The sequence below is a fragment of the Falco punctatus genome (assembly GCF_963210335.1).
Source record: "Falco punctatus genome assembly, chromosome: 3".
In the NCBI taxonomy this organism is placed as follows: domain Eukaryota; kingdom Metazoa; phylum Chordata; class Aves; order Falconiformes; family Falconidae; genus Falco; species Falco punctatus.
In genome coordinates, this window is record NC_137582.1 from 103224657 (window position 1) to 103252557 (window position 27901).

Genomic DNA, 27901 nt, shown 5'->3' on the forward strand with positions numbered 1-27901 from the left:
GGATATCTTTCACAGAATTTATGAAATAGCTGATTTTTAGTAAGATGTATCCAGACACATATACACATACACACATACCTCATATTCCTTCCTGCAGACCTTTAAGACATCAGTCTTTGCAGAAGCCTGAAAGACAAATAATTTTCTCCATTTTAAGTAGAAGACAATAAAATCATATTGCAAAATAAAGACAATTCTACCTTTATACTAACTGTGATAATCATGGATTCATGATCTATTTAAATGGTCCTTTTTACATGCAAAACTTTAAGAAAAAAGCAGAAACCATGACTGCCCATACTACATTTAATTAAAAAACAAACCCTTGTTTTTCTGCACCAAGTTCATTGATACTGGAAGTACACAAAGCAACTTTGTTTTCATAAGGTCTACCAGATAGAGCAGAATACAAGAAATTTATTTAGGAAATGGAAGAACTTGAGCGTAAAAATCTCATCCTGCATGCTCAGTACCACTTACGTCCCTTTCTCCCTTCTCCGCCCTCTTGTGCACAGTCTTGCAGTTCCTATTGTCAAAGCGAGTTGCACATACTCTCCCTTCAAACTGCAGATCAGTTTTTTTCTGCAGAGCAACTCTTGCTCCCTTTTCACATAACTGATACTCTGAGTTAATTACTATTATTACTACTAACATCAGCTATTCTCCTCTGTAGTAATTTAAAATACCAGGGTAAAGTCTGACCTTGGACCTATCATTTCACCACCTTCAAAATGCCTCCAAACCCCCCTCGAGTTCCAAAAATCAAAATTAATTCCTAACATTTCCCATTATCCCGAAATTTTGGCAAGAATCTATATTTTAGTTTAAATGAAAATAATATGAAATGTATCAACCCAAGTGGGCTGAAGTACAAACTACAGCAAGGATTCTGAGACAGCAGTGTGCAATCGGACAATACAGCACCTGATTCTGAGAACAATGAGAAATGATTCATAGGACACTGCAATAAACAGAATTAGTTTTATCAAGTCTGCAAAAATAAAACATTAGGATAAATTTGAAAATTTTGCTAAAAAATACATTTAGGAACAGATATGTGTATCTTCTTTTCAGAAGATGCAAAGTACCCAGTTTGTTTACTTGCTCCTCATCTCTTCCACACTACTCAGTTTGTGTACTTACTGCTCATCTCTTGTCAAACAGTTTAAACTACATGTTTTTAGGTGAAGGTAGCATCTTTTGGTGTTTTTTTGCATGACAATTTGCAGTAAGCTGCTGGTCCAAGTATGTCTGTGCTCCAGAACAGAGTCACAAGGATGATGATAAATATATGCTCTTTGACTGTGAAGATGTTTTTAAGGTCACAAGTATGTGTTTGGGAAAAAAAATAAAACCACAAAATGCTTCACAGATTTTTAATAAAAAGGCCATTGCTAAACTTACGTACTATGCTTATAACTGTCACTTGACAAAACCCAGTGATACAGTTAACACCAAAACCAATTTTCATCCACCTGATGAATAAAAACCTTTTTGAAGAGGCATAAAAATCTATTTTGTGGTTACAACCCTATCTTGCATCACTAACATTACACCGCAAAAAAAGGAGAGCTTAGTAACAGCCACATGTTGCCTTCCACTCAGCACTGTTGTTCTAAAATAACAACTTTTATGTAGAGATTGTGACAAAAAAAAAAAAAAAAATCAAGAAATTAAGTTTAGTATAACCAAAAAGAGCTTCAGGATCTTTATGGATTCAATCAGTTACTATGAAGTAGTAGGAAGGCACGGTACCCCCCTAAGGTCTTAAAACGCCTTCGTCAGGCTCACGGAACCACAGCAAGCTGCCTAGTCCTACAGCACAGCTGAAAATACATACCCCAGAAATCCTCCCGCGCCCCCAAACCCACGATTTTTTTTTGTTTTTAACTAGGTGTTCATCTCAGTAGACTTGAACTTTCACTTTTTTGCTGAAAATTAACTTTAAAAACATAAATTTTTTCATGTTTTGGAATTCTGTTGCTGACATTTATCACCAGTAGTACCTTCTGGGAAGTACCTAGGCTTATTTTGCAATTTTGAAAGGAATTTATGAGGTAATTTGATTTTGACATAAAAAATGCATTAAGCCTGAAGTTCACAAATGCTAATACATAAATGAATTCAACATGAATTTTTTATTAACCACAGAAAAACAATTAGAAGGCCTTACCTGTTTACATGCTTGGCGACATTCCACAGTAATAGCTAGCTCACAGCAACCTAATCCAACCCACCCATCAGACTTCTTCAAAACTCCTTTGAAAATAAATGACAGTACACATTACATTTGAAAGAGAAACTATGCCATCATTTTCCCTTCCCTCCCCACAAGTCAATTCCTTTTCAGATTTGATAATCCCATTCTCATTCAAGAAGGCCATTTACAGATTCCATTTTTATTGGAATTTATGAAGTCATTCCAAACCAACTTTAAGCAAGGAAAGAGCAAGTCTGTACCTTGAAAAATACTGAACTTGGCAATTATAAAGTACTTTCTATACACTGAGTTTAAACATGCTTTACGCACACTATTTTATATGTTCACTGGAAGTTACCAGAGTTTGATAATTTGATTTATCTAATCTGAAATATAAGCCAACAGAGAAAGACCTCATTAAAATTAACACTGCCTCCTACAGACACATCCTCATGTTGGTTTCAATATCATAATTTTCTACCAACCAAATGCAAAATGTGTTTCTTACTTTTTCTTCAAGCTCCCTGTACTGGTTTTGCTCAGGATGGAGTTAAACTTCTCCACAGTGGCTGCTGTGGGGCTGTGGTTTGCTCTGTGCTGGGAACAGCGCTGATAACACAGGGATGTTCTCGTTATTGCTGGGTGGTGCTTACCCTGAGCCAAGGGCTCCTCTGCTCCCCACCCGCCCCACCGCGAGCAGCTGGGGGGCACCGGGCGCTGGGAGGGGGCACGGCCGGGACAGCTGCCCCCCCTGACCGAGGGGTGTCCCAGGCCATGCGCCCTCATGCTCAGCATGTACAGCTGGGGGGGGGGGGGCGGGGAGGTGGTTGGCAGGGGCTGCCAAGGCTTGGGGACTGGCTGGCCAGCAGGCAGCTGGTGGCAAGTAATTGTTTTCTTTTGTGTCATCTGTTTTTCTTTTTATTTCTCGCTTTTTTTTGTTTGTTTTGTTTTTTTCTTCCATTATTTAATTACAAACTGTCTTTATCTCAACCCGCAGGTCTTCTCACTTCTACCCTTCTTGTTCCCCTGCCTCTACCCCACTGGCAGGGGAGCGATCACTGCCCACCAGGGTTAACCATGACACTACTTGAGTAGTTTATCCCCCCCAATTATCTTCAATAAAAGTTTCCCATGTCCCTGTTCCTCTTTTTCCATTTATTTCACTATTCCCATTATCCTCATTTCTTACCATAAAGTTACACAGAAAAGCAAACTGCTGCCATAATTTGTTCCACCCTCTTGATCTATTCACAAAAACAGATTTTCTGATGTTCTCAAGACATCAGAAATCAAGTAAAAGAAGAATGCGTTCCTGTATCGATTTCTCACATAACTTCAAAGATAGAAATGATTAAAGGGAAGGTTTAACCTATGCAGCTGCCCAGCAGCTGTGGGAAATTCATTACACCTTTTTCTTATCCAGCTCAAATGAACCGCTCATTTTTTGTCATGAATATTATAAAAATAAAGCAGTATTTTAGGACACGCACAAATTATATCCTTTATGTAGAAAAAAAGAAGTATGAAGTAAAATACTCAACCACTTAATTTAAGAAAATGCTCTTAAGCCTAGTAGAAATGCCTATTCAGAAAAGTCACATGGGATGTCCAGCTTTAAAAAAAGGGACATGAAAGAGCTAGGAGTGAAACCCGTAAGCTTAAATGCAAATGCTAAGAAAATACTGGAAATAAGGTCATTAGAAATCATTGCAATCAATGGAAAAAAATCACAAGTAGGTATTGATCATGAACAAAACTGCCTTTAAAATACACTTTGTCATCTTTACAAGCACAGGTGGCATAGAAAGTCTTACTAGTATCAGCCTTTCACAACATTCTGATGGGCAAATTAAGAAAACACACCAACACTGAATTTGTACTGGAGATGGAGGAGAAAAATCTTCACCTAAATTAACATATTTCCCCAGAAAATTACAATATTAATTACATTTATTAAAAGGCAAGTCAAAACCTTACTGCTTGACACAAGGTAGCAGGATGGCGCAGCAGGTGGAGGGAGCAGCGAGGCAAGGTGAAGAGCAGCTTCCCACGCAGCCTGCAGCCTGCCAGCGTGACATGGCCACATGTCGCCTGAACGGTCCAGACTTGGAGGCACTGCAGGCCAGCCAGGTACTGGTCTTCTTGGAGACTGTCCAAATCCTCTTTACATCTATTCAGAGTATTGGCTCACCTCTCCAACTCAAACTAATTCAAAGCAGCTGTGAAGGCCACGAACAACTGCAAATTCAGCTCACTTTCTACTCCCATAATTGGGGTATGGAATCAGTTTTTCAGAGACTGAGCATCTTTTTGAAAGCACCAAAGAGACGGCTGTTGTATAACAATCAATAGTTTGTAATCGATGTTCAAAAATTCAGCATCTGATGCACAGTTTAAAACTAATTCCAAAAGTAAATGCACGTCTGCATGGAAGTCATGCACATACGTTTAACTATGTATGTACAGTTAATTGCCAATCAACTACTCACTACATCCTATTTCAGGTCTAGCTCTTGTTTCTGCGTCACTTTCATATGTGAAGCTATACAGAGACTCAATCAGAACAGTAACATTTGGTAGAATATTTATTACAAGGATTGATATTGTAATGTGTAAGCAATCTAAAAAACATAAAATATCATGTGCAATATGAAAACAAGATTTCTGCAATAAACAGCTACATCCAGGAGAAACACATGATAAATACAGCTGTACAGCTTTGGGGGCAATGTCGCCACTCAATAGGCACCAGTGATTCCAGCATCTGTTGATTTTGTGCAATACAGAGTCTGATTTTCAGGCATACTTTTACTGGAACTAAACTGTGCTAAAAGAATGAAGCAAGCTACAAATACATGCCAAATTAGGAGTGCTGATAAGTTTCAGCCATATTATTTTCTTAGCAAGTGGCCCTCTTCCCAGGTTATTTACGAGAAGCAGACAAGCTTATGGAGAAAAAACTGATGTCACATCCTCAAAAAAACTGAACCGCAGTTTGAATACAGCAAACTTGTAAATTCATTTTCCAGCCAAGGTAATTAAAGCACATGTATTTCTAGATGAAAATACACCTTCAGTGCACAACTAACTGATTGGCGTCCATTGTTCTGATTATTCACCAAATTAACTGATCTAAGTATGATATAGATCCCTGAACTATAAAAAAAAAATCATCTAGTTGCATAACACAGGCTCTTGTCCCACATCTCCAGAAAGTTTCCAGAAGCCACATCCCATTAGTGAGATGATTAACAACACGCACACACTTTTCACCCTTATATTTTACTGTGGTCTCCACAAGAGTACTGAAGTCAGAAACAGATATAAGAAGTTGCATAAACGTGAAAAATGAGAATGTCACCTCTAAAACATTTATTTTGTGATGAGACAAACATTCTACATTCTGAAAATGTCTGAGAAATGCTGAATCACTGTGATCCTGAGGAAACTGGGGAGGAAAACAAAAAGGAAGATGGAAAAAAAAACATTAAAAAACAACTAGGTGGAAAAAAACCCATTAAAAAACAACTAGGTTTCTCATGTTCAAGAGCTGTATGTGTCAAGAAGGGTGCAAGAAAGCCCAAGTCAGAAGTTTCTTGTCTCTTTGAAGTTTTCCACAGTCTGCTTGCAGAAAATGATAAAGCTTAAGATTGGAACATAGTTATCATCTGGAATTATAGGTTGCTGGGTTTGCTCTCTGTCCCCCCCATCCCCAGCTGGGGGTCCCTCAAGCATCTTTAATAAGCAGTTTCTTGAAGAGTATTATGGGTGCGTGGTCATAAACTTTAATTTCCTAGACAAGTCCCAAAAAATAATGCATGTTCTGTAGGCCTACTGTATTTAATAAACAAACACTGAAAAATTAATGATACTTGTTTTCAGAAAACATGGAAAAATAATTTTCTTTCAGAGAATACTTACATTCCTGAATACCTAGTCTTAAGTAGTTAAGGCTTACAACACTGCCTTGGCAAAAACAATAAATAAAGACTTAACAGTGTTTTGTGAGGATGAGACATAAAAGAAAGTTAATAGAAGACCATCATAATGGGTTTAAGGAAGTGGAAACAAATGTGAAATAGAACGGTAGCTCAAGCGGTAGCTGTGAGAACATTAACATTTTAAGGTAGCTACTGCGATGACGTTACAATCAAACTTGTAGTGAATCAAACCATTTCAAAATTTTAACACAGATCAGTAATGCCAAGTTGCTGTGGGGAAGGAATGGAAGAAAAGAAAACACAAAATATAATGAAAATACACAAAAAGCACATAATTCGCTGCTTGATACATCCAAGTCATTTGGGACTCTGCCTTATATGTTGTGTTATGATAAAATGCCATTGAAACCCATATGCAAAACAGGTTTCCGCCTGCATTCTTAACTAAATTGCCAGGCATGTCATAGAGCCGTTAAGAAAGAAAGAAACTACCAAAGTCTGTTTATCCAGTCAATATCCTGCAGCTGTCCATGACAACGCTGGTGTTGGGAGGGCTGTATACAGTTTCATCAGTGTGTGCGCATCTGCACATGTGTGTATGAACACACTTTGTGGATGCTGTACTATGAAAAATCTGAGATGCTGATCCAGTAAAATCTCAGTTTGTGGCCCCATTCTAAATTGTTATGAAATACTTCCTGTACTGAGGGTAGGTGACGGGGAGAAAAATCAGAAAGAAAACCACAGAATCGCTGTGGTCAGAAGGAACCTCTGGAGATTGTTTAGTCCAACCTCCCTGCTCAAAGCAAGGTCAGCTAGAGCAAACTGCCTGGGACCATGCCCAATAAGGTTTTGAATACCTCCACAGATGGAGACTCCTAAACCTCTCTGAGCAACCTCTTCCACGGTTCAATGATACTTCGAGTAAAAAAGTTTTTTTTCTTATGTTTAAATGGAAGTTACTGTTATTCAATCAGTACTCACTGCCTCTTGGGATACCACTGAGATACCACATTTTGAGTTATCACTGGACAACACTGAGAAGGGCATGGCTCCATCTTCTTTACATGCTTCCATCAGATAATTAGACATCCATAAGATTCACCCCCATCAGCTTTCTCCTCTTGTCAATGGTAACAGGCTCTCTCAGCCTGTCCTCATAGATGTCCCAGCCCCTTATTCATCTTAAATGTCTCTTTGCTGGACTTGCTCCACTGTGTTCATAGCTTTCTTGTACTGAGACACTCAGAACTGGACACAGTATCCCTGATGCAGTCTCATCAATGCTGAGCAGAGGGGAAGGATCACCTCCCTTGACCTGCTGGCAACATTCTCCCTAATGCAGCCTGGGTGCTGTTGGCCTTTGCTGGGTCACATTCCACTCACTGTCCACCAGAATCCCCATGTATGTTTCTACAAAGCTGCTTTCCAGCTGGCCAGCCTCCTGTGTGCTGTGGAGCATGGGCCGTCACCAAGCACAGGACTTTGCATTTCTTTTTTTTTGGAACTTCATGAGGTTCCTGTCTGGCCACTTCTCCATCTTGCCAACATCCCTGAGTAGCAGCACAACTATCTGGTCTAGCAGCCTCTCCTCCCAGTTCTGTATCGCCTGAAAATACACTGAGGGTGCACCCTGTCCCATCATTAACGATGTTAAACAGGACTAGACCCAGCATCAGCCCCTGGAACACTGGCCTCCAGCTGGACTCTGTGCTGCTGATCGCAAACCTGTGAGCCCAACAGTTCAGTCAGTTTTCAGCCCACCTCCACTATCCACTTACCCAGCCCATGCCTCATCAGTTTGTCTATACAGATGTTATACAAAACAGTGCTGAAAGCCTTACTAAATTGAGACAGACAACGTCCAATGCTTTCCTATCATCTAACATGCCAGTCATCCCATCATGGAGGCTTACGGGGTTGGTTAAAGCACGATTTCCCCTTCATAAATCCATGCTGACTGTAACCAATCACCTTCTTGTCCATGACATGTCTGGAAACTGTTTGCAGGAGGATCTGCTCCATTACCTTCCCAGGGTTTGAGGTGAGACCGACCAGCCTGTAGCTCCCCAGGTCCTCCTTGCCCTTCCTACCTACAGGCAGGAGTGACATTCACTTTCTCCCAGTCCTCAGCATCCTCTCTCAACAACCATGACCTTTCAAACATTATTGAGAGTGACCTTGCAATGATGTTAGTCAGCGTGTAAGGCCATCCAGCAGGTCTCACAGACTGGTGTTCAGTTTGCTTAAATATTAGCTAACCTGATCCTCCTCCTTCACGCGCAGGTCTTCCTTGCTCTGGACTTTACTGCTGGTCTCAGGGATGTGGCATTCCTGAAGGCTTACCTTACCAGTAAAGACTGAGGCAAAAGCGGCCATGGCCTTTTCAGTGTCACCTGTCACCAGGTTTCCTGCCCATTCAGCACCAGGCTCTCGTTCCTGCTAGCCTTCCTTTTGCTGCTGATGCAGTTAAAGAAACAGGGGATCTTTCTGGCTGTCCTTCACACACCTCACCAGGATCAAGTCCTGATGGACTCTGACTTTTCTAACTCCATCACATATGTAACTGGAGCTTGGACAAGGTGATCCCTGAAAACCAACCAGCTCTCTTGTATCCCTCTTCTCTCCAGGGCCATATCCCATGGGATTCTTCCAAGCAGATTGCCTGTGCCCTTCTGTGTTGTCTCTTCAAAAGGTACCAGAGTGATTATAGTTGCCCATGAGCATCAGCACCTGTGAACACTAGACTTCTGCCAGTTGTACAAAGGTCGCCTCCTCTGCCACTGCTTCCTGATGCAGCAGCCTGCACCTGACACCCACAGCACCACCCAGGCTGGGCCACTCACTGACACGCTGGCATACCTGCACTACGCCACTCGCAGGCCCATGTGCTGCTCCCTGCCGGCTCATCATCAATCCCCAGGCAGAGCTCCACACGTGCCAGTTACACTCTTGCACAGAGGGCAGCTCCCCACCCCAACCCCCCCACCCCCACCCCCCCGCTTCCAGACCAGCCATTCCCGTACCTGCCCATCACAGCCCTCCCACGATGGGACCCTCCTGCCATGTCCCTGCAACCCCAATAACACTGCAGCCCTGTAACTGCCCACAGACTCTCATGCCTCCTGCTTGTCCCCAATGCCGGGCGCTGGCATGTGGGCACCGTGGGGGCAGGCGGCTGCACCGACTCCCCAGAAAGGGAGTAAGAGCTTCCCCTGTAATGCTGTCCTGTACACACACCGCTCACGTACAAAATCCTACAGTGCACAGAATCGCTGGAGAATGCTCAAAAGAATGTTAAAAATGCCTCATGTCAAAGAAGGAGAAAACAGTAACATAACTTCACGTGCACGAAGAATGAAAAGCAACTGGCTTCGTGCAGGTATAAAGTTCAGGATACAAGTTCAGGATACTACAGGAAGATTTCATTTTTATCACAGGACTAAACTACAATTTACACCACCACTGAAGTTATTGTTTCCGTAATTCAAGAGGATAGTAGAACTCTACCATGAAGGCACTGAAGAGGCCTCACACCAGTTTAGAAAGTACAGGCAGACAATTTGGGAGTAGTGGTTAATGTCCTTTAAGGTTCCCTCCTTTTAATTTAACAGTCCTATCTTGTGATTTATGCTTTAACTTTCTAAATCAAGTTTCTAAATCTACCAAGCAGTTTGCTTCTTGATCTGAGCCTCTGCACTTCTAAATTGTCCAGCTCTTGCTATTTCCCCGTTACTCAGGGTTTTTTTCAAAATTATACTGCATCTAGAGCAAAGTTGCAATAGTCCATGGTTTTATAGATAGGCTAAAGTATACTGAAACTAAAAATAATAGAAGACCTCGAAAGAACCCTTGATATTTCTTGAATGTGTCAACAGAAGCACACATTTAATCATACAAACATATTAAACATGTTCTAACCAGGTAAAGAAAGGAAGTGTTAAAAAAATGCACAGGCACCCCAGTTTAGACTAAAGGAAACTAGACACCAAATACAGTTTATAATGGAAGCATACTGAAAGTTAAATTATCATTAAGTCTATAGGTGCAGGTGGTAGACAACATCAAAACATGCATATGTGAAAAAGCAACACAATTCAGTACTAAAGTAGTATTTCTTACCTGGCAAAGAAGAATTTATGCAACCCCACACTTCTCCCTGAAAAGTAAAATGCAATTAAGCAAAAGTAACTCCACAGAATAAGAGAGTTTCTAGCAGACACAAAACAGTACTTTCAGTGTTTTGGCCCTGTTTTTTAAAAATCTTATTGGAGAAAAATGCTTTTATTTAAAACATCTTTTGAAGGAGTGCTACATGATAGAAGTACCACTTGCTTTGACAGGAAGGCTGCCATCTACAGAGTATGGTGTCAATAGCAGAACATACTGTCATCATCTGGAATATGCTAGCTAGCCAACTTTCTCCACCAGTGTTTAGAGAACTAATAGCAACGGTTTAGACAAAGAAAAAGATTTATGTAGGACCAAGACCTGTAGAGAAGTTTATTGCCCTAGCACTCCTTTCCACCAGCTTAAAAAAAACCCACCCAAACAACACATAACAACCACACACAAAACAAAACAAAGAGGGTTTGAGGTACCCCAGAAACCACAGAAATGTAGCTTCAGGGAAAGATAGACACACAGAAGAAAAAGTTGTAGAAGTGAAGTTTACCAACATGAAAAGTTACAACAGGGATCTGTTCGGTTCACCCCAAATGCAAAGCGCTGCTGGTCCTAAGCACAGGACCTGCTAAATGCACCTAGGTGGCTGATGGTATTAGGCAGAAGAATTCTGTAAATGTGTCTTTTTTTTGTTTGTGGCAGAATTCTGTAAATGTTTTGGTGTTTGGGGTTTTTTTGACAGAAAAAGAAGAAAAAGGTGAAGAGCTTACCAAAGAGTTGCTGTCTCTATCTTTGTCATTACTGTTACTACCAAGACTACTAGCCAAGTTGATAACAGGGGATTCTTTACACTGGGGCTAGTACAAAAAAATTTCAGGTCAGACACTGGTCTACCACAGGTAAAATTATGTTACTCACCCAATAAAATTACAAATGTCCTGGAAGAAGGTGGTTTAGCCAGCAGAGGAAGAACTCCATCTAAGGCAAAAATTTTAGTTCAACTGTCAGAAGTACATATCGCAGTTACAGTGGGTGCCCTGTGTTAGAAGCCTGAAGTATTAAAAGCTATAGGAGTTCCTATATGCTGTGTGTTAGATGTTTAACATCCTACAAATGGAGTCTTACACTTGGACAATATGATCACAGTATAGTATTAAAAACACAAGAGTACAGAAAAGCCTTGAAGGATGACATGTATTTTAGTACAATGTCATTGAATTCAGTATTTTTAAGCAAACACTAGGAAAACCCCAATTAGATGAAATCAGAGGAAAATTCTGCAGAGAATAAGGCAGTAAGTGACAAGTCTTAAGGGTTGTTTTAAGTTTACGTGGCAAGGTTTTTGTAGTGGGAGGGCTACTGGGGTGGCTGTGTGAAGAAGATGTCAGAAGCTGCCCCAGTGTCTGATGCAGGCAGTACCAGCTGGCTCCAAGATGGACCGAGCCCATCAGCGATGCTGGTAGCACCTCTGGGATAAGACATTTAAGAAAAGGTAAAAGCTGCTGTGCAACAGCAGCTGGAAGAGAGGAGTAAGAGAATCTGAGAGAGACAGCCCTGCAGACACCAAGGCCAGTGCAGTAGGATGGGGAGGAGGTGCTCCAGGCACTGGCACAGCACACGGTGAAGACCACGGTGAAGCAGGCTGTCCCCCTCAGCCCATGGAGGACCATGGCACAGCAGATATCCACCTGCCCTGGTGTGGGGTCCTTGACAAGCCGCAGTGTGGCTGTGCCCTGAAGGAAGCTGCAGCCTGTAGAGAGCTGGCAGGCCCTGGGGAGAGCAGCCCACGTTGGAGCAGGTTATAGCAGGACCCATGACCCCGTGGAGAGGAGCCCAGGATGGAGCAGGTTTCCTGGCAGGACTTGCAGCCCCACAGGAGACCACACCAGAGCAGGCTGTTCCTGAAGGACTGCACCCTGTGGGAGGGACCCATGCTGGAGCAGTTTGTGAAGAACCATAGCCCACAGGAAGGAGCCACATTGAAGAAGTTCATGGAGGACTGTCTCCTGTGGGAAGGGACCCCAGGCTGGAGCAGTAGAAGAGCACGAGGAGGAAGGAGCAGCAGAGACAATGTGCAATGAACTGACCACAGCCCCCATTCCCTGGCCCCCTGCGCTGCTCCAGAGGGGACGAGGCAGAGAAACCAGGAGCAAAGCTGAGCCCGAGAAGCAGCAGCACCTTGATTGGCAACAAATTAAGTTAATTTCCCTGAGTTGAGTCTGTTTTGCCCCTGACAGTGATCGGTGATTGATCCCTCCCTGTCCTTATCTCAACCCACAAGCCTTTCATGCTATTTTCTCTCCCCTGTCCAGTTGAGGAAGGGAAGTGATAGAGCAGCTTGGTAGCACCTGGGCATGCAGCCAAGGTCAACCAAGGGGCCTTAAATGAAAAGAGTGTAACCTATCTGCTCATCTTTGGATGTCACTAGAACCCTGCTCCAACAGAAGACAGGTGGTATCTGAAAACAGGAAATATGGTATTAAGTTGAAATGTTAACTATTTTATATCTAGTGTCTTTTATAAAAGTTTATAAATATTACCAGCTCAGGGATATTAATTTAAGATACACACTGTACAGTAGACTTGCCATTTATAAAGATGGTAATTGGGGTTAAAAAAAAAACACAGTATCATTGTGTCAATCATTTTCCCCCTTTCACATACTCTCCAATCCTGTCTTCTGAAAATGTACTGCTTTACTATACAGATAGATCCTACTCTTCCTGTCAGGGAATAAAAGATGAAGAAAACCATTACCAAAACAAATGCTATTCACCACTTTGATATGTTTTCATGCCACAGGTTTTACTCATACCATCAGCCATCTATAATTTTCCAAGACCTTAGAGCTGATGACCCACAGAAACAAAACATTGAAACAACATACTTTTGACACTCAGGAGGAAAGAATCTATAAGCAAACACACTCTTGCAAAGTTGCCTATAAAATGTTATTCTCAGATGTACTACTCCTACATATTGCCCATTTGAGCTGAGTTTATGTTTTAGGTTAGCTGGAAACAGTGTTGGTACTGTATAGAAGTAACAAAAATCACAAGAAGAAAGCAAATCTTTCTGACAGGGAATTTGTTGAGATATTCTAAGCTGCCAAGAGATAAGACTCCAGAATTTACAATCTGAATGACAGTACTTATCTCTCCCCCAGTTAGATCATCGCTGACAGGGAACACATTACATTGTACAATTTTTTAGTGATACACTTCTAGGAAACCATAATCTTACTTATCCAATAAAAGCATTATTTCAGTTTGTCAGATACAGCCAGAAACCACTCAGAGCAGCTATGAGGGTCTCCTCGCCTTAGCCCAATCAAGAACTCACAGCTCTGTCCCATACACAAGCTGGAACACATGATCTTATTTAAGTCACTGTCATCAATAACCAAGTGACAATCACCCAACACAAATTTTTAGAACATAGGTCAGATTTTCATTGCATTTCATAGCTTACACAACCAGGATACCTAACAAAATTGTCAAGTCCATCTTATTGCAAGTAGTTTAACATACGAAGGCTTCACACACACAAAAAAAATTTTAAAAAATCCTACTCTGAGGATGATTTTTCTAGTTCTCATAACAAGAAAAAGCTTGAAGACAAACACATGTTTTACCTGCTCAAAACTCACTCAGTAAATAAAATACAAGTAATTTTTTGCAAGCAAAATCTATTAATATAAAATTAGCTGTTATGTTTTATTTAATTAAATATTAGCAAGCCTTACCATTGATTCTGGACAATACTCAGGTGCTCGCTGCAGTAAGTGCTTCAAACGGGAATCACTTTTAGAAGACAAAATCTGTTAGAAACAAAACACACCTTAAACCATGTAGAATGTGTAGCTACACATAGAATACTTTTGTCAATTAATTTAATGTTTTTTTGGTTTCACTACTATCTACCTTTTGACAACTTTGGCTAACAGTTAATATGTAAACAATGAAAGTTAAGATTTTCTTTTATGTATCTATAGCCTTTCAAATACGTTGCACTTTTTTATGAATAAAGGATTTTTATATTTTGAACTGAATGAGAATTCCTTCAAACACTTCAATCAAAAAGTTTCTATTGAATAGGCAGTGTGAAAAACATTTGATACGCGGGGCAGAAATCCTCTGTATTATACAACTCTACTTACCTACCCTCCTGCTATGTTACATGACCTCAGGCAACTGAACTCCTCTCAAAGAACCCTGAAACAAGTAATTTGATGAACAAAACCTAGACTAGTTAAAGAGACTACCAAAACTAACTGGGGATTGAGTACTACCCACAGCACAAGATCAAGTTAAGCACCACCTAAGCACACTGAACGTCCAGAAGTCCATGAGACTGGATGGGATGCAACTGAGGACCCTGAGGAGTGAGTCACTGTCACTGTCCTTACAGGGCAGCTTTGCTACCTTTTCTGAAAGGCCATGGTGATTGGATGAGGTTCCTGATGACTGAAAAAAGACAAACATCATACCCATTAGAAAGACAAGAAGGATAATCCAGGGAATTACAGACTGTTCAGCATAACCTCACCCTGCAGGAATACTGTGGGACAAATCCTTGCAGAAGCAGTTTCAGGGCACGTGAAAGACAAGAAGGTGACTGGGAACAGCCAGTACAGGCATACCAAGGGCAAGTTTACCATGTCAGCTTTCCACAACAATAAGACTGGTTTAGTAAAAAGGTAGAGAACTATGTATGTTGCCTACCTTGACTTTAAAAAGGTTTTTTGTATGGTCTCCCCACCATATCTTTAGAGCCAAACTGGTGAAACATGGATGGGATAGGTGGGCTACAAGGCGGGCGACAAACTGCCTGGACAGCAGGTTCAAAGATTACCAGTCAGCCATTCAATGTCTAAGTGTTAGCTACCTAGAAGCAGTATAATATAAGAGCCAAACCAACACTATAAATGGCTTTACTAACAAGCTGGACAACGGGACAGAAAAAAATCCTCAGCAGATACACAGAGGAGCCTAAACTGGGAGCTGTCATCAATATCCCCAAGGGTGGAGCTGCCACTCAGATAGGTTTCAATGGGCTGTAGCAATGCACTGACAAGAAACTCAAGCAGTTCAACAAAGGCAAACCAGAATCTTCCAGCTGAAATGGAATAAACTCACGCGTGCCAGTACAGGCTGGGTGCTCACTGGCCAGAAACCAGCCTTGGAGAAAAGGGCACTGGGTTCTGGTGGATGGTCAGTTGAACGTGGGCCAGCTGCGAGGCAGCCCTGCAGGCTAACAGCATACTGCCCTTCGTTAGCAACAGCACTGCCAGCAGGTTAAAGGAAGATGACCATTCTCTTCATTAGGCACTGCTGAGGCCACATCTGCAACATCAAACCCATCCCTGTGCCATCCCTTGTGCAAGGAACGTTACTGATGAACTGCAGAGTCCAGCAGAAGGCCACTAAAGGTGCTGGGCTTGACAACATACCGACACAGGCCAAGGTGAAAGAATCTGTTCAAACTGAAGAAGGGTTAAGAGGGAGCAGGGGGGGATCTCAAGTCCTGTCTTCCAGTACCTGCAGACAGATTACAGGAAAAGAGAAGTCAGACTGTTCTCGGAGTTTCACAGTGGAAGGATTAGCGGCAAAAGTAACGAGTTGCAGCAAGGGAAATGCTGACTGGATGCAAAGGGGAAAAAAAACATCTTCACCATGAGAGTAGTTCAGTGCTGGAACAGATTCCCCTGAGAGCCCATCCTTGAGGATATTCAGAACTTGACTAACGAGATCCTGATCAACCTGACTCAATTCTGAAGCTAGTACCTCTCTGAGCCGGAGGTTAGATAAAATGATTCTTCCAACTTAAATTATTCTGCACAGCTACACTTGGGAAGAAATCTTACCTTACCTTATTGACTTCCATACACAATTCTGAATCATGTAAATTTATCTTTTTTTCCCCAGGTGCCCTTCAGACCATTTTGTAGCATTGCTCATCTCATTTCCTTAAAACAGTAGCAGTATTTTCAGAGTTTATTACATGATGACTTTACCTCATCAATCATTTTGGTGGTGTTTTTATTTTGGTTTTGTTTTTTAAAGTTTCACGGAAGTGTTAACACAAATTGAGTCTCAGCACACTTCAAATTGTTTCCTGGTCCCACATTAATCATATTTTGACTCCTTGTTCCTTTAGCAGTCCAACCAAGTAAAACAACTGGAAATTATAGAAATAACTGAAACACAGATGCATTTCAGATCTCTCAGGAGAAACACAGTACAGATCTAAATTTGCAACATGATAAACTCAGGGAAAGAAAAACAGGAAAACAATAGTACTGGTTTCAGAAATGAGAGCAAGAAAAGAACTGCAGTAGTATTTGGGGTCTTCTGGGGTTATAGAATAAAATAATTCAGGTTGGAAGGGGTATCAGAAGATCATTTATTTCATCCTCCTGCTTACAGCAGGGTCAACTACAAGGCCAGACCATGTTCCTCAAGGCTTTATCCAGTCAGGTTGTGAAAACACCTGGGAATGGAGAATGCACGGCCTCTCTGTTTTCATGGTGGAAAAGTTCATTCTCATAACCAGCTGGAACTCTCTAGTATCAATTTATGACTGCTCTCTCTTGTCCTGCCTTCTGAGCAATCTTATTTCACATATCGGAAGGCTGCTCTGAGGTGCTCCTTCTTCCCCAGGCTAAAGGCAGCTCCCTCAGCCTCCCCAGGGAGGGCACATGCTACAGCCCAAATCACCTCGGTGACTCTCTGCTAGCTTGTTCCAGTTAATTGATGTCTTTCTTGTAACAAAACTGAACACGGTATTCTAGATGCCATTAGCAATTGCTGACTCAATGGGGAGAATCATTTCTCTAGAGCAACTGGCTATGCCACTGTTAATACTGCCCAGGATGCCTCCTGTAGTGTTGGGGCACACTGCTGGCTCACGCTCAGCTTGCTGTCTGTATACCAGTACCCTGGGTCCCTTTTCAGCAAATCTGCTCCCTAGCAAATCAATCTCCAACTCATATTGTTGCAAGCGATTCTTTCTTCCCAGGTGCAGGACTTTACATTTGTCCTTGTTGAATTTCATTAAGTTCCTGTCTGCTAATTTCTTCCATCTGTCCAGGTCCCTCTGGATGACAGTCCTGCCATTAAGCCATTATGATTATCAACTCTTCCTTCCAGCTTGGTATTGCCTGAAAACTCAACAACAGTGGAATCTGTCACCTCCTCCGGGTCATTAATAAAGATGTTAAACAGGACAGGTCCCAGGACAGACCTCTTGGGTATCCCACTTCTTATGAGCCTGCAGGTAGAGTAGGACCCACTAACCTCTAATCTCTGAGTGTGATGACCCAGTCTTTTTTTTTTTATTCATCTAGATGCCCATTATCAAAACTGTATTATCCTAAAATGGATACTAAAATATTGAGGGAGACAGTGTTGAAATGCTTGCTAGAATCAACACAAATGACATCCACTCTTTCCCCCTCATCCAGAAATCCAATCTTATGATCAAAGGCAATTAGGTTTATCAGGCATAATTTACCTCCCGCATGCTCAGAGATGTGTTCCGAGAGGACTCTGTCCATGATTTTCCCAGAGATTTAAGAGAAGACTACTAGCCTGCGTTTGCTGGATTGGGATCTATCCTTTGGGGGTTTCTGGTTGGTTTTGTAAATTTTTTAATTTTTTTATTATTTTTTTTAAGATGGGCACATTGTGCTTCTCCAGTCATTGGGGACCTCCCCAAAGTTCCACAACCTTTCAAAGATGATAGAGTGTAACCTTGCAGCTAGCGCTCTCAGCACCCTCAGACACAGCCTATCTAGTCCCATGGACTTGCATAAGCCAGATTTTCTCAAGTAAATCCCAACCCAAGTATCACCTACTACTGGCAGTATCCCTCCTTGGACCCCATCTCTATGCACAGAGGACTGGGGAGACCTTGTTAACAAAGACTCAGGAAAGAAGGCATTCAGTACCTCTGCCTTACCTGTGTTTGCTGACACTAAATCACGTGCTGCATTCAGCAAGTCTCACATTTTTCCTTCTTCAGCCTTTAACTACTGCCACAGGATGTCTTGCTGCCCTTCACATCCTCTGTAAGCCTCAACTCCAGCTGAGCTTTGCCTTTCCCAATATAAACTTACATGCCTGGGCAAACTTTCTGAATGCCTCTTTTATAACCTTTCCCTGCTTCTACCTTCTCCATACAGTCTTTCTGCATTGAAGCTTGTTCATGACTTCTCTACGCAGCCAAGCCAGCCTCCTGAAACATTAGTGTGTTTTCCCGAGGACTGGGATGGACTGCTCTTATGCTTGGAGGAGGATCTGGATAAAGATCTCTGGAGTGGTACGCAGATGAATGTTGCCAGGAACCTTGTAATTGTGAAACTTCCCAGAAATAAACGTAGGAAAAAAATATCAATTAAAGAAAGACAGGCTCATGTATTCCTTGCTAGAGTATCCAACAGACTTAATTAAATAATGACAAAAAGGAAATGATACTGAAACTAAGCTTGGAATAATACTTACTAAGAATGCAAAGTAATTAGATGTTTGAGTCATGTTAGCTGACAAACAAATCTGTTTTCTTTTTCAAAGGGCTCGCTTAAAGTAGCTGAACTACTAGTTTGCAGAATCCCTTACTCTTTATCAAGCCTTCTTCCTTAACTGGCAGGATCAAGGAGAACACCACCAGGTCTCCCGTGCCCTTCACCCTAGCCCCTGGGCTGTAGTTACCTTTTACCCATGCAAGGCTTCCCTCAATAGCATTACTAGTGTCCATGTAGATGAGCAGCCAACAGGTCCTAGTCTGAGGGTCAAAAAAACTTGCAATTTCTGCCGTGTCCTAGACCTCAGCCCCTAAAACCCAAACCACCTTAGATGGCAAGTCTCATCTGCAGGTGAGTGCCTCCATCCCCTGCAGAAGGGAGTCCTCCTCCCAGTGGCACTCTTTAGCATGGTTCCCTGATGTAGCTTGTTCCTCTTCACCTGTTCCAGGCCCCAAATCTATTCTGTAAGTGCATATCCAACGAGAGGCCAAGAAAATTCTTCCTGCTGCCAGGAGTCACAAACTTTCAGTCTCCAGTGAGCACAGCCTCTGGCCGTCCTTCTTTCCATGCCACTGCCCTTGAAGGTTCTCCACAAAGAGCTTGTTCAGCTCCCAGGTACGCTAAGGCAATGCTTCTACCCTCAGCTTCTTTATCTGACAGTTCAGGAAGCAGACCAGAGCATGACTCGCCACTGACTCATGCAGAGACGCCCTCCCTTCCCTGCACTCAACACCTTGGATGGACACATCCTTCCTCAAGAGCTCCCTCTGGGTCAAGGCAACCAACATGTCCTGAGGGACTGGCCCAGCAAGTACCAGAGCCACAACAGGTGCCCAGGTGGCAAATCCACACCTCCTGCTGGCCCTCTCCACAAGAATCGGCTGCGTTAACACCCAAATTCCCATCTGTGCACCCTGGTCACCGACGTTCCCCAAGCATTAGTTAAACAGAAATATGGGGCACAAGCCTGCTCTCTCCCGGCTGTCCCTGGCAAGCAACTTCAATGTTTTATGGCCCAAACTACCAAGTCTAGAAGGAAAACATTATTTTTTTATCATTAAATGAATTATCATGTCAGGATGGTAAAGTGTGGTGGTACAGACAAGGCAACAAGTACCTGGCAAATATTTTAGAAAAGGTTTTTTGGAAAGATGGAAGAAGGCAAATCAGTTATCCAACTCTGTTCCCTTACAGTCATCCCCCCACATAAGTAAAACATAACATTTGTAGGATGAAGGTTAAGACAATGGGGTAAATATTAAGTAAAACATTCCAAAACGGATTCAACAAAGACAAAGTATTTGAATCATGCTGCATAAAATAGTTGAGTTACAGAACATGAAAATCAGTAGAAAAATAGCAGCCAGCCCATTGGCCTACAGCAAAGGGTCATTCAGAAAATGACAGAGGTAACTAAGCTCCTTACACGTAAATGTGAGGGACGCCAGTCTTGCTTTAGACTTGTTCTAGACCTCTCGCCACAAGGACTCTGATTATGCTGATTATCCAAGCAGAGAGAGATCATCCAGATGAGGCACGATCAGATGTATTACAAAAACCACAGAAAACTCTATGCAATAATCAGAACCAGTATAACAGAAATGGGGTGAAATATGACAGCAAGAAGCTCAAGGCTTTTTATGAGGGGCTAACAGGAATTCACATGATAAACTGGAAACTTCAAACCAATGGAACAGAAGAAAGAATCGGATTATTCCAAATGCCCTCTCAATGCAGCTGCTAAACCTGCCAATTAAATCTGTTTGTATATAAGAACGGATCTTTCTCTTACTTACACAGAAGTTTTAACACAATTTTTAAGACTCAGTGATATATTTTTGTTCATAATGCCATGTACAGTTTTGCTTACCTGTATTCAAAAAGACAAACTTATGCTGGAGGTGCTACAAGAATAATTATAGGAATTGAAAGACTATCTCATGCAAAGAGACTGTAAGATTTTTCCTTCTTTGGCCTAACAATAGGAAAGCTGAAAGGGGATTTAGTTGCGCTCTATAAATATATCAGGGAGAGAGAAGTGCAATTTAAACTGAAAGTTTTCTTACTACAATCATAGATAAATATAAACTTAATCATAACCACGTTTAGTGGTTGAATAGCCCCAAAGCGGGTAATGAAGACAAGAAAAGGGGGCAGGTATGATGTAAGGACACAATTTTAATGTAAAAATTGTGTATATGTGTATCTATGCTCTACTGATGTAGATTTTTTATGTATATAAATTTATATAAACACACACACAGAGCCTACCCAAAGGTACAAATCTAAAGATGTGGGAAACTATTTTCCAAGCTCGAACTTAGCACAAGCAGCTCTTTGTTACCCTTATGAGCAGAGTAATGAAACAGATTTTTGCTGGATTCACAAAACCCTATATCATAAAGAGTTTCTCAGATGCTTAGCTAAGAAACAAGAAGTGGCAGGAAGAAAGATCAGTACCAAAAACTTGTTCTTTGTTTTAAACTCCCAAAAACTTGGAAACGCACCAGATCCAGAAATCAGATAAAATACTTTCACCCCTTCCATTTCCTAAGATGCTTATCACTTCTTGACTAAACCCTGACCTCAGATTTGTATCTCTGTCTCTCCTCAACTTCAGCAGAACCTGTTTTCCACCTTGAAAGAAAACAGGACTACATTCTCATTTAAATAACAGAAATAATACATCTCATGGTTCATGCATAGCATTCACACAGAAAATCATTTGCTTATAAACCTAATCTTGCTACATCATTGCCTAAAGCATGATTTTAACTCTGAGGGATAAACCAAATTTAAAACAAGCTTACCTGTTCACAGACATCACGGCACATTAAGTTGTCCTTTGCATGGTAACAACAAGACAAGCCTATGGAAAAGCAGGGGAAGGGAAAAAAATATTTAAAAGACTTGAAGCACTTAACTATCACTTCTGAACACAGTGCCCGTGTGATGGCCTATCAGGACAATTTGTCCAGTCCACAGATGACCGTGAGAAATTTTCCTTCCCAGAAGGCAAAAAAGAATGTGAGAATTTTTTGTTCCAAAGCTAGCGCCAACTGGTTCAAGTCTCACAGAATTACCCCTGAACACTCACTGCCACCAAAAGGAGCTCTCACTCTCCTTCCTTCATCTTCTCACCACATTTCTGCTGCTGAACTTGCACTAGCTTGGCACCTGCAAAACTCCTTCATGACGCAATTCAATTTAAATTCAATTTATTAAGGGGGGGGGGGATAATAAAAAGTGAACAAAACCCCTCCATAGACTATATGTCTTTGTAAATGGAATCATCTCACAGAATCTGAAAAGCACGAGCGCCAGGTACGAACAGGTGGAAAAGGAAATCAGAGCAGTAACCCCTCTCCCACAGAGGTGAGCACAGGTGCCCGCTGATCTCGGGCTTCTGAACAACTTGGAAGAAAACTGTCACCTGTTTCACTAGTGATGGATGATTAAGAGTGGTTTTGCCTGACTAGATGGAAGTCGCAAAGCAAACACAGATACAAACACATTAACAGGAAAACAAGTCAGAACCAAAGCACTGAGAAGTTGTGAAACACCAAGGCTCAAAGCAGCGTTTTTAACATCATACTTTGTTCCCTCTACCAGCCAAATATTTCCTTCACTCAGTTAAGCCTGGCCAGTATAAAATGCATTGCACAACTCCCTTAAATGTGTTTTCATCCTCACTGCTCAGCATTTGGAACAGTGTATCAGAAAACAGACGGACAGAGATGACCTTCAAAGCTTTTTCTTCCATGCTCATCTTTACATATAGCATCATTTAATATTACAGATTTCTGCTCAACTGTATCTGAACTATGAATCACACTGACACACAAAAGCAATACTGTACAATGACACCACTCGTCAAAAGTTGTCTCTCACAATACATAGTCACTAAATAGATTCTGACTGAACCAGTAAGAAGGACCTTGGACTTACAAGTGTTTTAATCTGAAAGCTTACAGTTGTTATAAGATGATAACCAATTCAAAAACCAAAAAGGATCCACCACCACCAAAACCAAAATTATCCGATATTGCAATGACATTAAAAAAAAAGAAAATGTCAGCTTGAAAATGTCAAGAATTGGGGGGGGGGGGGGGGGGGGCGCGGAGGGGGGGGAATCACTGAAAAGGCTGTCTCAAACAGTCACAATTTAAAATGGCTACTACATGACTGAGCTATATTTTAACACAAAAATCCATCTGATGTCTCAATAGGAAAGAAGATAAACCAAAGTAGGCCTTGTAACTGGTGAACGTTTTCATTAATGATCAGAAACAACACAGCAAAATGCCTGTAATGAATGAGAACAGCACCCAAATCTTGCTTACACCACTATGAAATGCAGGAATGAAATTCTAAACCAGACTTCAACATTTCCTGCCAGCTCTCTACCATCACAGAAAAGGATTGAGATACGACGCAGATGACTTAAAAACCTTTCTAATTTGCAGGCTACATGTGGGATCTTGCAGGTTTTCCTGCACTATGTTCAGTAAGCTGACCTCTGCCAAGAATCAACTTCTTCATTAGCAGGCTCCACCATGTTCAGCTTCAGGTATTATTTCACCTAACTGAAAAGCTTTGCTTCATGTTCGCTTAGTCCTGTTACAAAGCCACAGTATTAGAAATACGTAACAATAAAAGCCTTTAGCTTTGAAGAACAGTTTTTCTCAAGGCAAGAGTTGCACTTATTTTGAGAAACACTTATAAATTTCAGTGCCCATGCAATCTGACTGCAAGCTCATTGACACAGTGCTGGAGAAAACATTAAGGTTCACCACCTTCATCACCAAAAGACAGCTAGCAAATTAATTGTCACAGGTAAAAAAAATTCAACCAGACGTAGCTAAACATAGGCTTTACTTAAGAACAGAGAAATACTGGCTACTCAGGCATGTTTCTGTTGTTTTGTTTACTGTAAGTCCCAGAAACGTTTCATTGCATAAGTTTTTATTAGCTGCTACATTTAAAAGACCCAAGAATTCAGAGTTCCCAACCCGTAAAGAGAATTTACATCGGCTTAGGTGACAATGCGTATGTTTAGCTGTGTACGCCACTAGGATTTGAGTTCATGAATGTCTTAGGCATTGTTTTATGAAATGTTTCTTCACACAGATTATTTAACACCCTGTGACCGTTTATCTGTTAGTTTGCAGAGGCTGTCAACCCTCCTGTGATGAACTAACACACATCCAGGACAGTCCTCCTCCATCACTTCCACCACAGAATTTTAAGTCTTATCAGTTATACCAAAGAGTGCAACAACGAAGTAATAATGTAGTAAACTTTACAGCCATTTAAGTCCTTTTTTACAAAATCCCAATCAATTGATGGTATCTTAAACTGGCAGCACATTAACTGGACCCAGTGATCTTCAGTGCTCAGTTCAGAAATGGCAGTTATGAACTATATCCATTCCAAACACAATTCCTTGCTTCTCTTCCCAGTTAACCTCCTCTGAAACATCTTATGGCATGTCTTTTGGTCAGTCCCTTACCTTCTCACTCCCACTTTCTCTAGTTTTAATAAAATTTTCCAGGTTTCACATCAAAATTTTATTCTTGTCCAACTATGAGATAATGACACTTCATTCTCCGGTGAGACCCACTCTCTCGACAAGGTTATGGCGAGGACATCGGGCTAGTGCCTGTCATGTTCCACGCTGCCACCTTCTCACTGCCTTCCTGCCAAACCCGTGTCCCCCGGGGAGCCAGAGGCATGGGACAACAACGGAGTGCCCGCGAGAGCCTCCGTGCCTGCGGTATTCTGCTTTAAAGCCTTATTACGTATTTTGTATTTTCCGTTCCTGGACAACATTACTGACGGGATCTATTTATTAAAAGCTATTTGCCAATATCTGCGCTTGAACCGCCTTCTTTTGTCACTACTCTTTCAGCCTCGTCAAGCAGTTACCTGCCATCACAGCTGTACCGCAGGGCACGGTTTTCTCGCTATCACACGTCTCCCCTCGGCTCTCACACCGCCCCGCACCGTCCTCGCCGGCGCCCTGGCGAGCAGCGGGGTGCGGCCCTGCCCCGGCCTCCGCACGGCCGCCCGGGACTGGGCCGCCCACCCGCTACCCGCGGACCAGCCGGCGGCACGGACCGACCCATGGCCCGACACGCGCATCCCCCCCCCTCGCCACTTCGGCCGCCGGCCTCCGCCCCGGGCCTCTGGCAGGCGCTCTCTGCGGGGGGCCGGCACCGGGAAGGCGACGCTGCCCCTTCCTGGGAGGGCCAAGAGGCTGCCCGCGCCCCTCATTTGCCCCGGTCCCGCGCCTCCCGCCCCCGCGGGGCAGGTGCCGGTGCCGGGGTGCCGGCCCCGCTCCTTCCCGGCGCCAGGCGGCCGCCCCGGCTGCGGCGAGAAGCGGCGACCCAAGGCGCCGGGCCGCGCCGCCCCCAGGCCCGGCACCCTGAGGCGTCGCCCCTGCGCCACGTTACTGAAGAGGGGCCCTTGGAGCCGCCTCTCCCCCCCGCCCCCGGCTCGCTACTCACCGGCCGCCCCGGGGCAGAGCAGCGCGGCCGCCGCCAGGCACAGCAGGGCCCAGGACCGCCGAGCGGCCGCCGCCGCCATGGCCGCTCGCGACTCCGCCCCGCGCCCCCCGCCCGCCGGACGGCCGGGCCCCGCGCCCCGCGCCCCGCGCCGCGCCCATTGGCTGCGGCCGCCGCCGGGCCCCGCCCCTCGCCCCGCCGCCTGAGGCGGCCCCGCCGGCTGCCTGCGGCGCCACGGTGGCTCGGTGGTGCTTGCGCCCGCCGGGACCCCGCGGCGGCCTCCGCCCCCTGCCCCGGCCCGCGGCCACCGCACCCCGCGGCCGCCTCCCTTCCCCGGCTCGCGGGGCCGCGCGCGGCTCGGTGAGAGGGCGGAGGGGCGAAGAGCCGCGGTTTAGCTGTAAGTTTTCGGAGGGAGGCGGAGACCCCCGCTGAACCGGTTCGTTTCTACTGGCACCGACCGCGTTAACGCGGTTCCGCGCATTCTGCTCGGAGCGTTGAGCTGAGCCCGCCGAGCGGCCCCGCTGCCCGCGCCGGGGCCCAGCCCGGGAAGGGAGCGCCGCCGGGCTGCTCCCGCCTCTGCCCCTCCACTCGGGCTCGCTGGGGGCTGTGGGTTTCCCTGCGCTGCAGCCAGGGCCCGCGTGCGGGCAGGAAGGCGATCGAGCCCATCGAGGTACAGTCCACGGTGCAGATGATTACAAAAAGAGGCTGAACTGAAGAAACATCTGTATAGTTGGGCCACCACTGCAGTTTCTTTTCCCTGTACAAACCAAATTATCCATTTATTTTTTTTAATTTAAGAAAAATTAAATGTAAGATGGCCAATGAAGGCAAAGAAAACTTAAGTTAATGTTCATTTCATAGCTAGTAGCTTTTTGCCTCAAAGTCTGGCTATTCCAAGGTGAACAGATAGCTTCTGGCAGCTCCAGACCTCTTGGATGAGCACCTTAGCATCCCATTACTGGATTTTCTGGCAATAGCGAAACAGGGAAATTGTTAAGAACCCAGAAAATTTATTGTCCCACGAATTGCTGATAGCTTCTTTCCAATCCCAATGAACTCCTTCTCCAAAGACAGTCTAACGAGCTACAAAGGTATTAATGACTCCACGATCTTCTACAGCCTGGAGAACCTGTTGGAAACCAGTGCTCTTTAATTCCAGCATCAAATTCATAAATGGTCCAGAAAAACACCCAAGGCAATACAGGAGAACACTCCAATGAGATGGAAAACTTTTGTATCTTGTCTATCTGCCTATACACCAGTATAGAGTGGTTAAATTGCACTAATTCATTATGGAGCAAAGCTTTAAGAAATAACAGTACATTAATTTGTTAGACTTAAATTTGTTGCTGTAATTATGAATTCAAGAAACTGAAAAGTGGCAAATGTAACCTGATTATAAAAAAAACCAAAAACCACACAACGTTCCACACCAAGACAGGTGCTTGTATGTAAGTGGGCTTATATGACAGTTAAATAGCTGGGATTTTCCCCCCAAAACCCACTGTTCACTTTTGTTAATTTTCTACCTGCCTGCTGTCTCGGGACCTAAAATTCATCAGGAGCCCACGAGGTGGCAGCAGGTCCAAAAGCAAAATTAGCCAGGCGGCCGAATCTGCAGGCTGGTTTGGCTTCGCTGAAAATAGAAGAGGCCTGAACCGACCAAATGCATTTTCCCCCGCTTATGCCAAATAGTTTAATTTGGCTTAATTTTCATAGAATCATAGAATCATTTAGGTTGAAGAAGGCCTTTGAGGTTATCAGTCCAAACATTAACTAAAACTACCCAGACCACCACCAAACCCTGTCCCCAAGCGCCACATCTACGCGTCTCTGAAACGCCCCCAGTGCCGGTGCCCCCTCCCCGGGCAGCCTGTGCCGGTGCCTGACCACCCTTCCAGGGCAGAAATGTCCCCTCACCCCCACCCTAACCCTGCCCTGGCGCAGCTCGAGGCCGTTCCCTCTGCTCCTGTCGCTCCTTCCCTGGGAGCAGAGACCGACCCCCTGCCCACAGCCCCCTGTCAGGCAGCTGTAGGGAGCCATCAGGGCCCCCCCGAGCCCCCTCCTCTCCAGGCTGCCTCCCCCCTCAGCCTGTGCCCCAGCCCCTGCCCGGCTCTGGACACGCTGGGGGCTCATGCCCAGCCGCTGGTGACCAGCCCCTCGCCCCTTTCCCGCCGGGCCCTTCCCAGCCCCCTGCCCCCAGCCCGCAGCTGCCGGGGGCTGGTGTGACCCCCGGGCAGGGACCCGGCAATGAGCCCTGGGGACCCTGTACCCCTGGCCTCGGCCCCTTGCCCGGCCTGCCCAGCCCCCCACAGAGCCTTTTGATTTTGTATCAGCTGGAATTTTGTTCTGAATAGTGTTTAATCCTGCTTCCTTAACCTAAAAATTGCTGAAGTGTTAAAAGGCTTGAACTTTACTTCATATTTTATGTGTCAGCAATATGTGAATGTTCTGACGTAGTCATGGTCCAAGTTACTGTTCCAAACATGCGTTTTGCTGAAAGAGATCTGACCTGATCAGGATCCCCTTTGGAAAGTAAACTGATGCCACATTTTCCTTAAATCCAGAGAACTGTATTGTCAATGTGGCATATCTCTCGGTTTCA

The 27901-nt window shown here is 43.7% G+C and overlaps 1 protein-coding gene across 2 annotated transcripts in view; it reads right to left on the bottom strand.

The window, feature by feature from the left end:
• The window catches only part of RECK (reversion inducing cysteine rich protein with kazal motifs), a 67787-nt gene extending 40452 nt beyond the window's left edge, over positions 1-27335 (bottom strand). For both annotated transcript variants that reach the window (XR_013927183.1, XM_080381188.1), the window contains exons 1-6: positions 25300-27335; positions 21601-21659; positions 14012-14086; positions 10264-10300; positions 2174-2259; positions 79-126 (exon numbers count right to left, since the gene is read on the bottom strand). Coding sequence is in view for 1 of the 2 variants with exons in the window: in XM_080381188.1 (XP_080237314.1) it covers positions 79-126; positions 2174-2259; positions 10264-10300; positions 14012-14086; positions 21601-21659; positions 25300-25378 (384 nt within the window). In the remaining variant the exon portion in view is untranslated. The remainder of the gene's footprint in view (positions 1-78; positions 127-2173; positions 2260-10263; positions 10301-14011; positions 14087-21600; positions 21660-25299) is intronic.
• Positions 27336-27901: the final 566 nt, after the last annotated feature.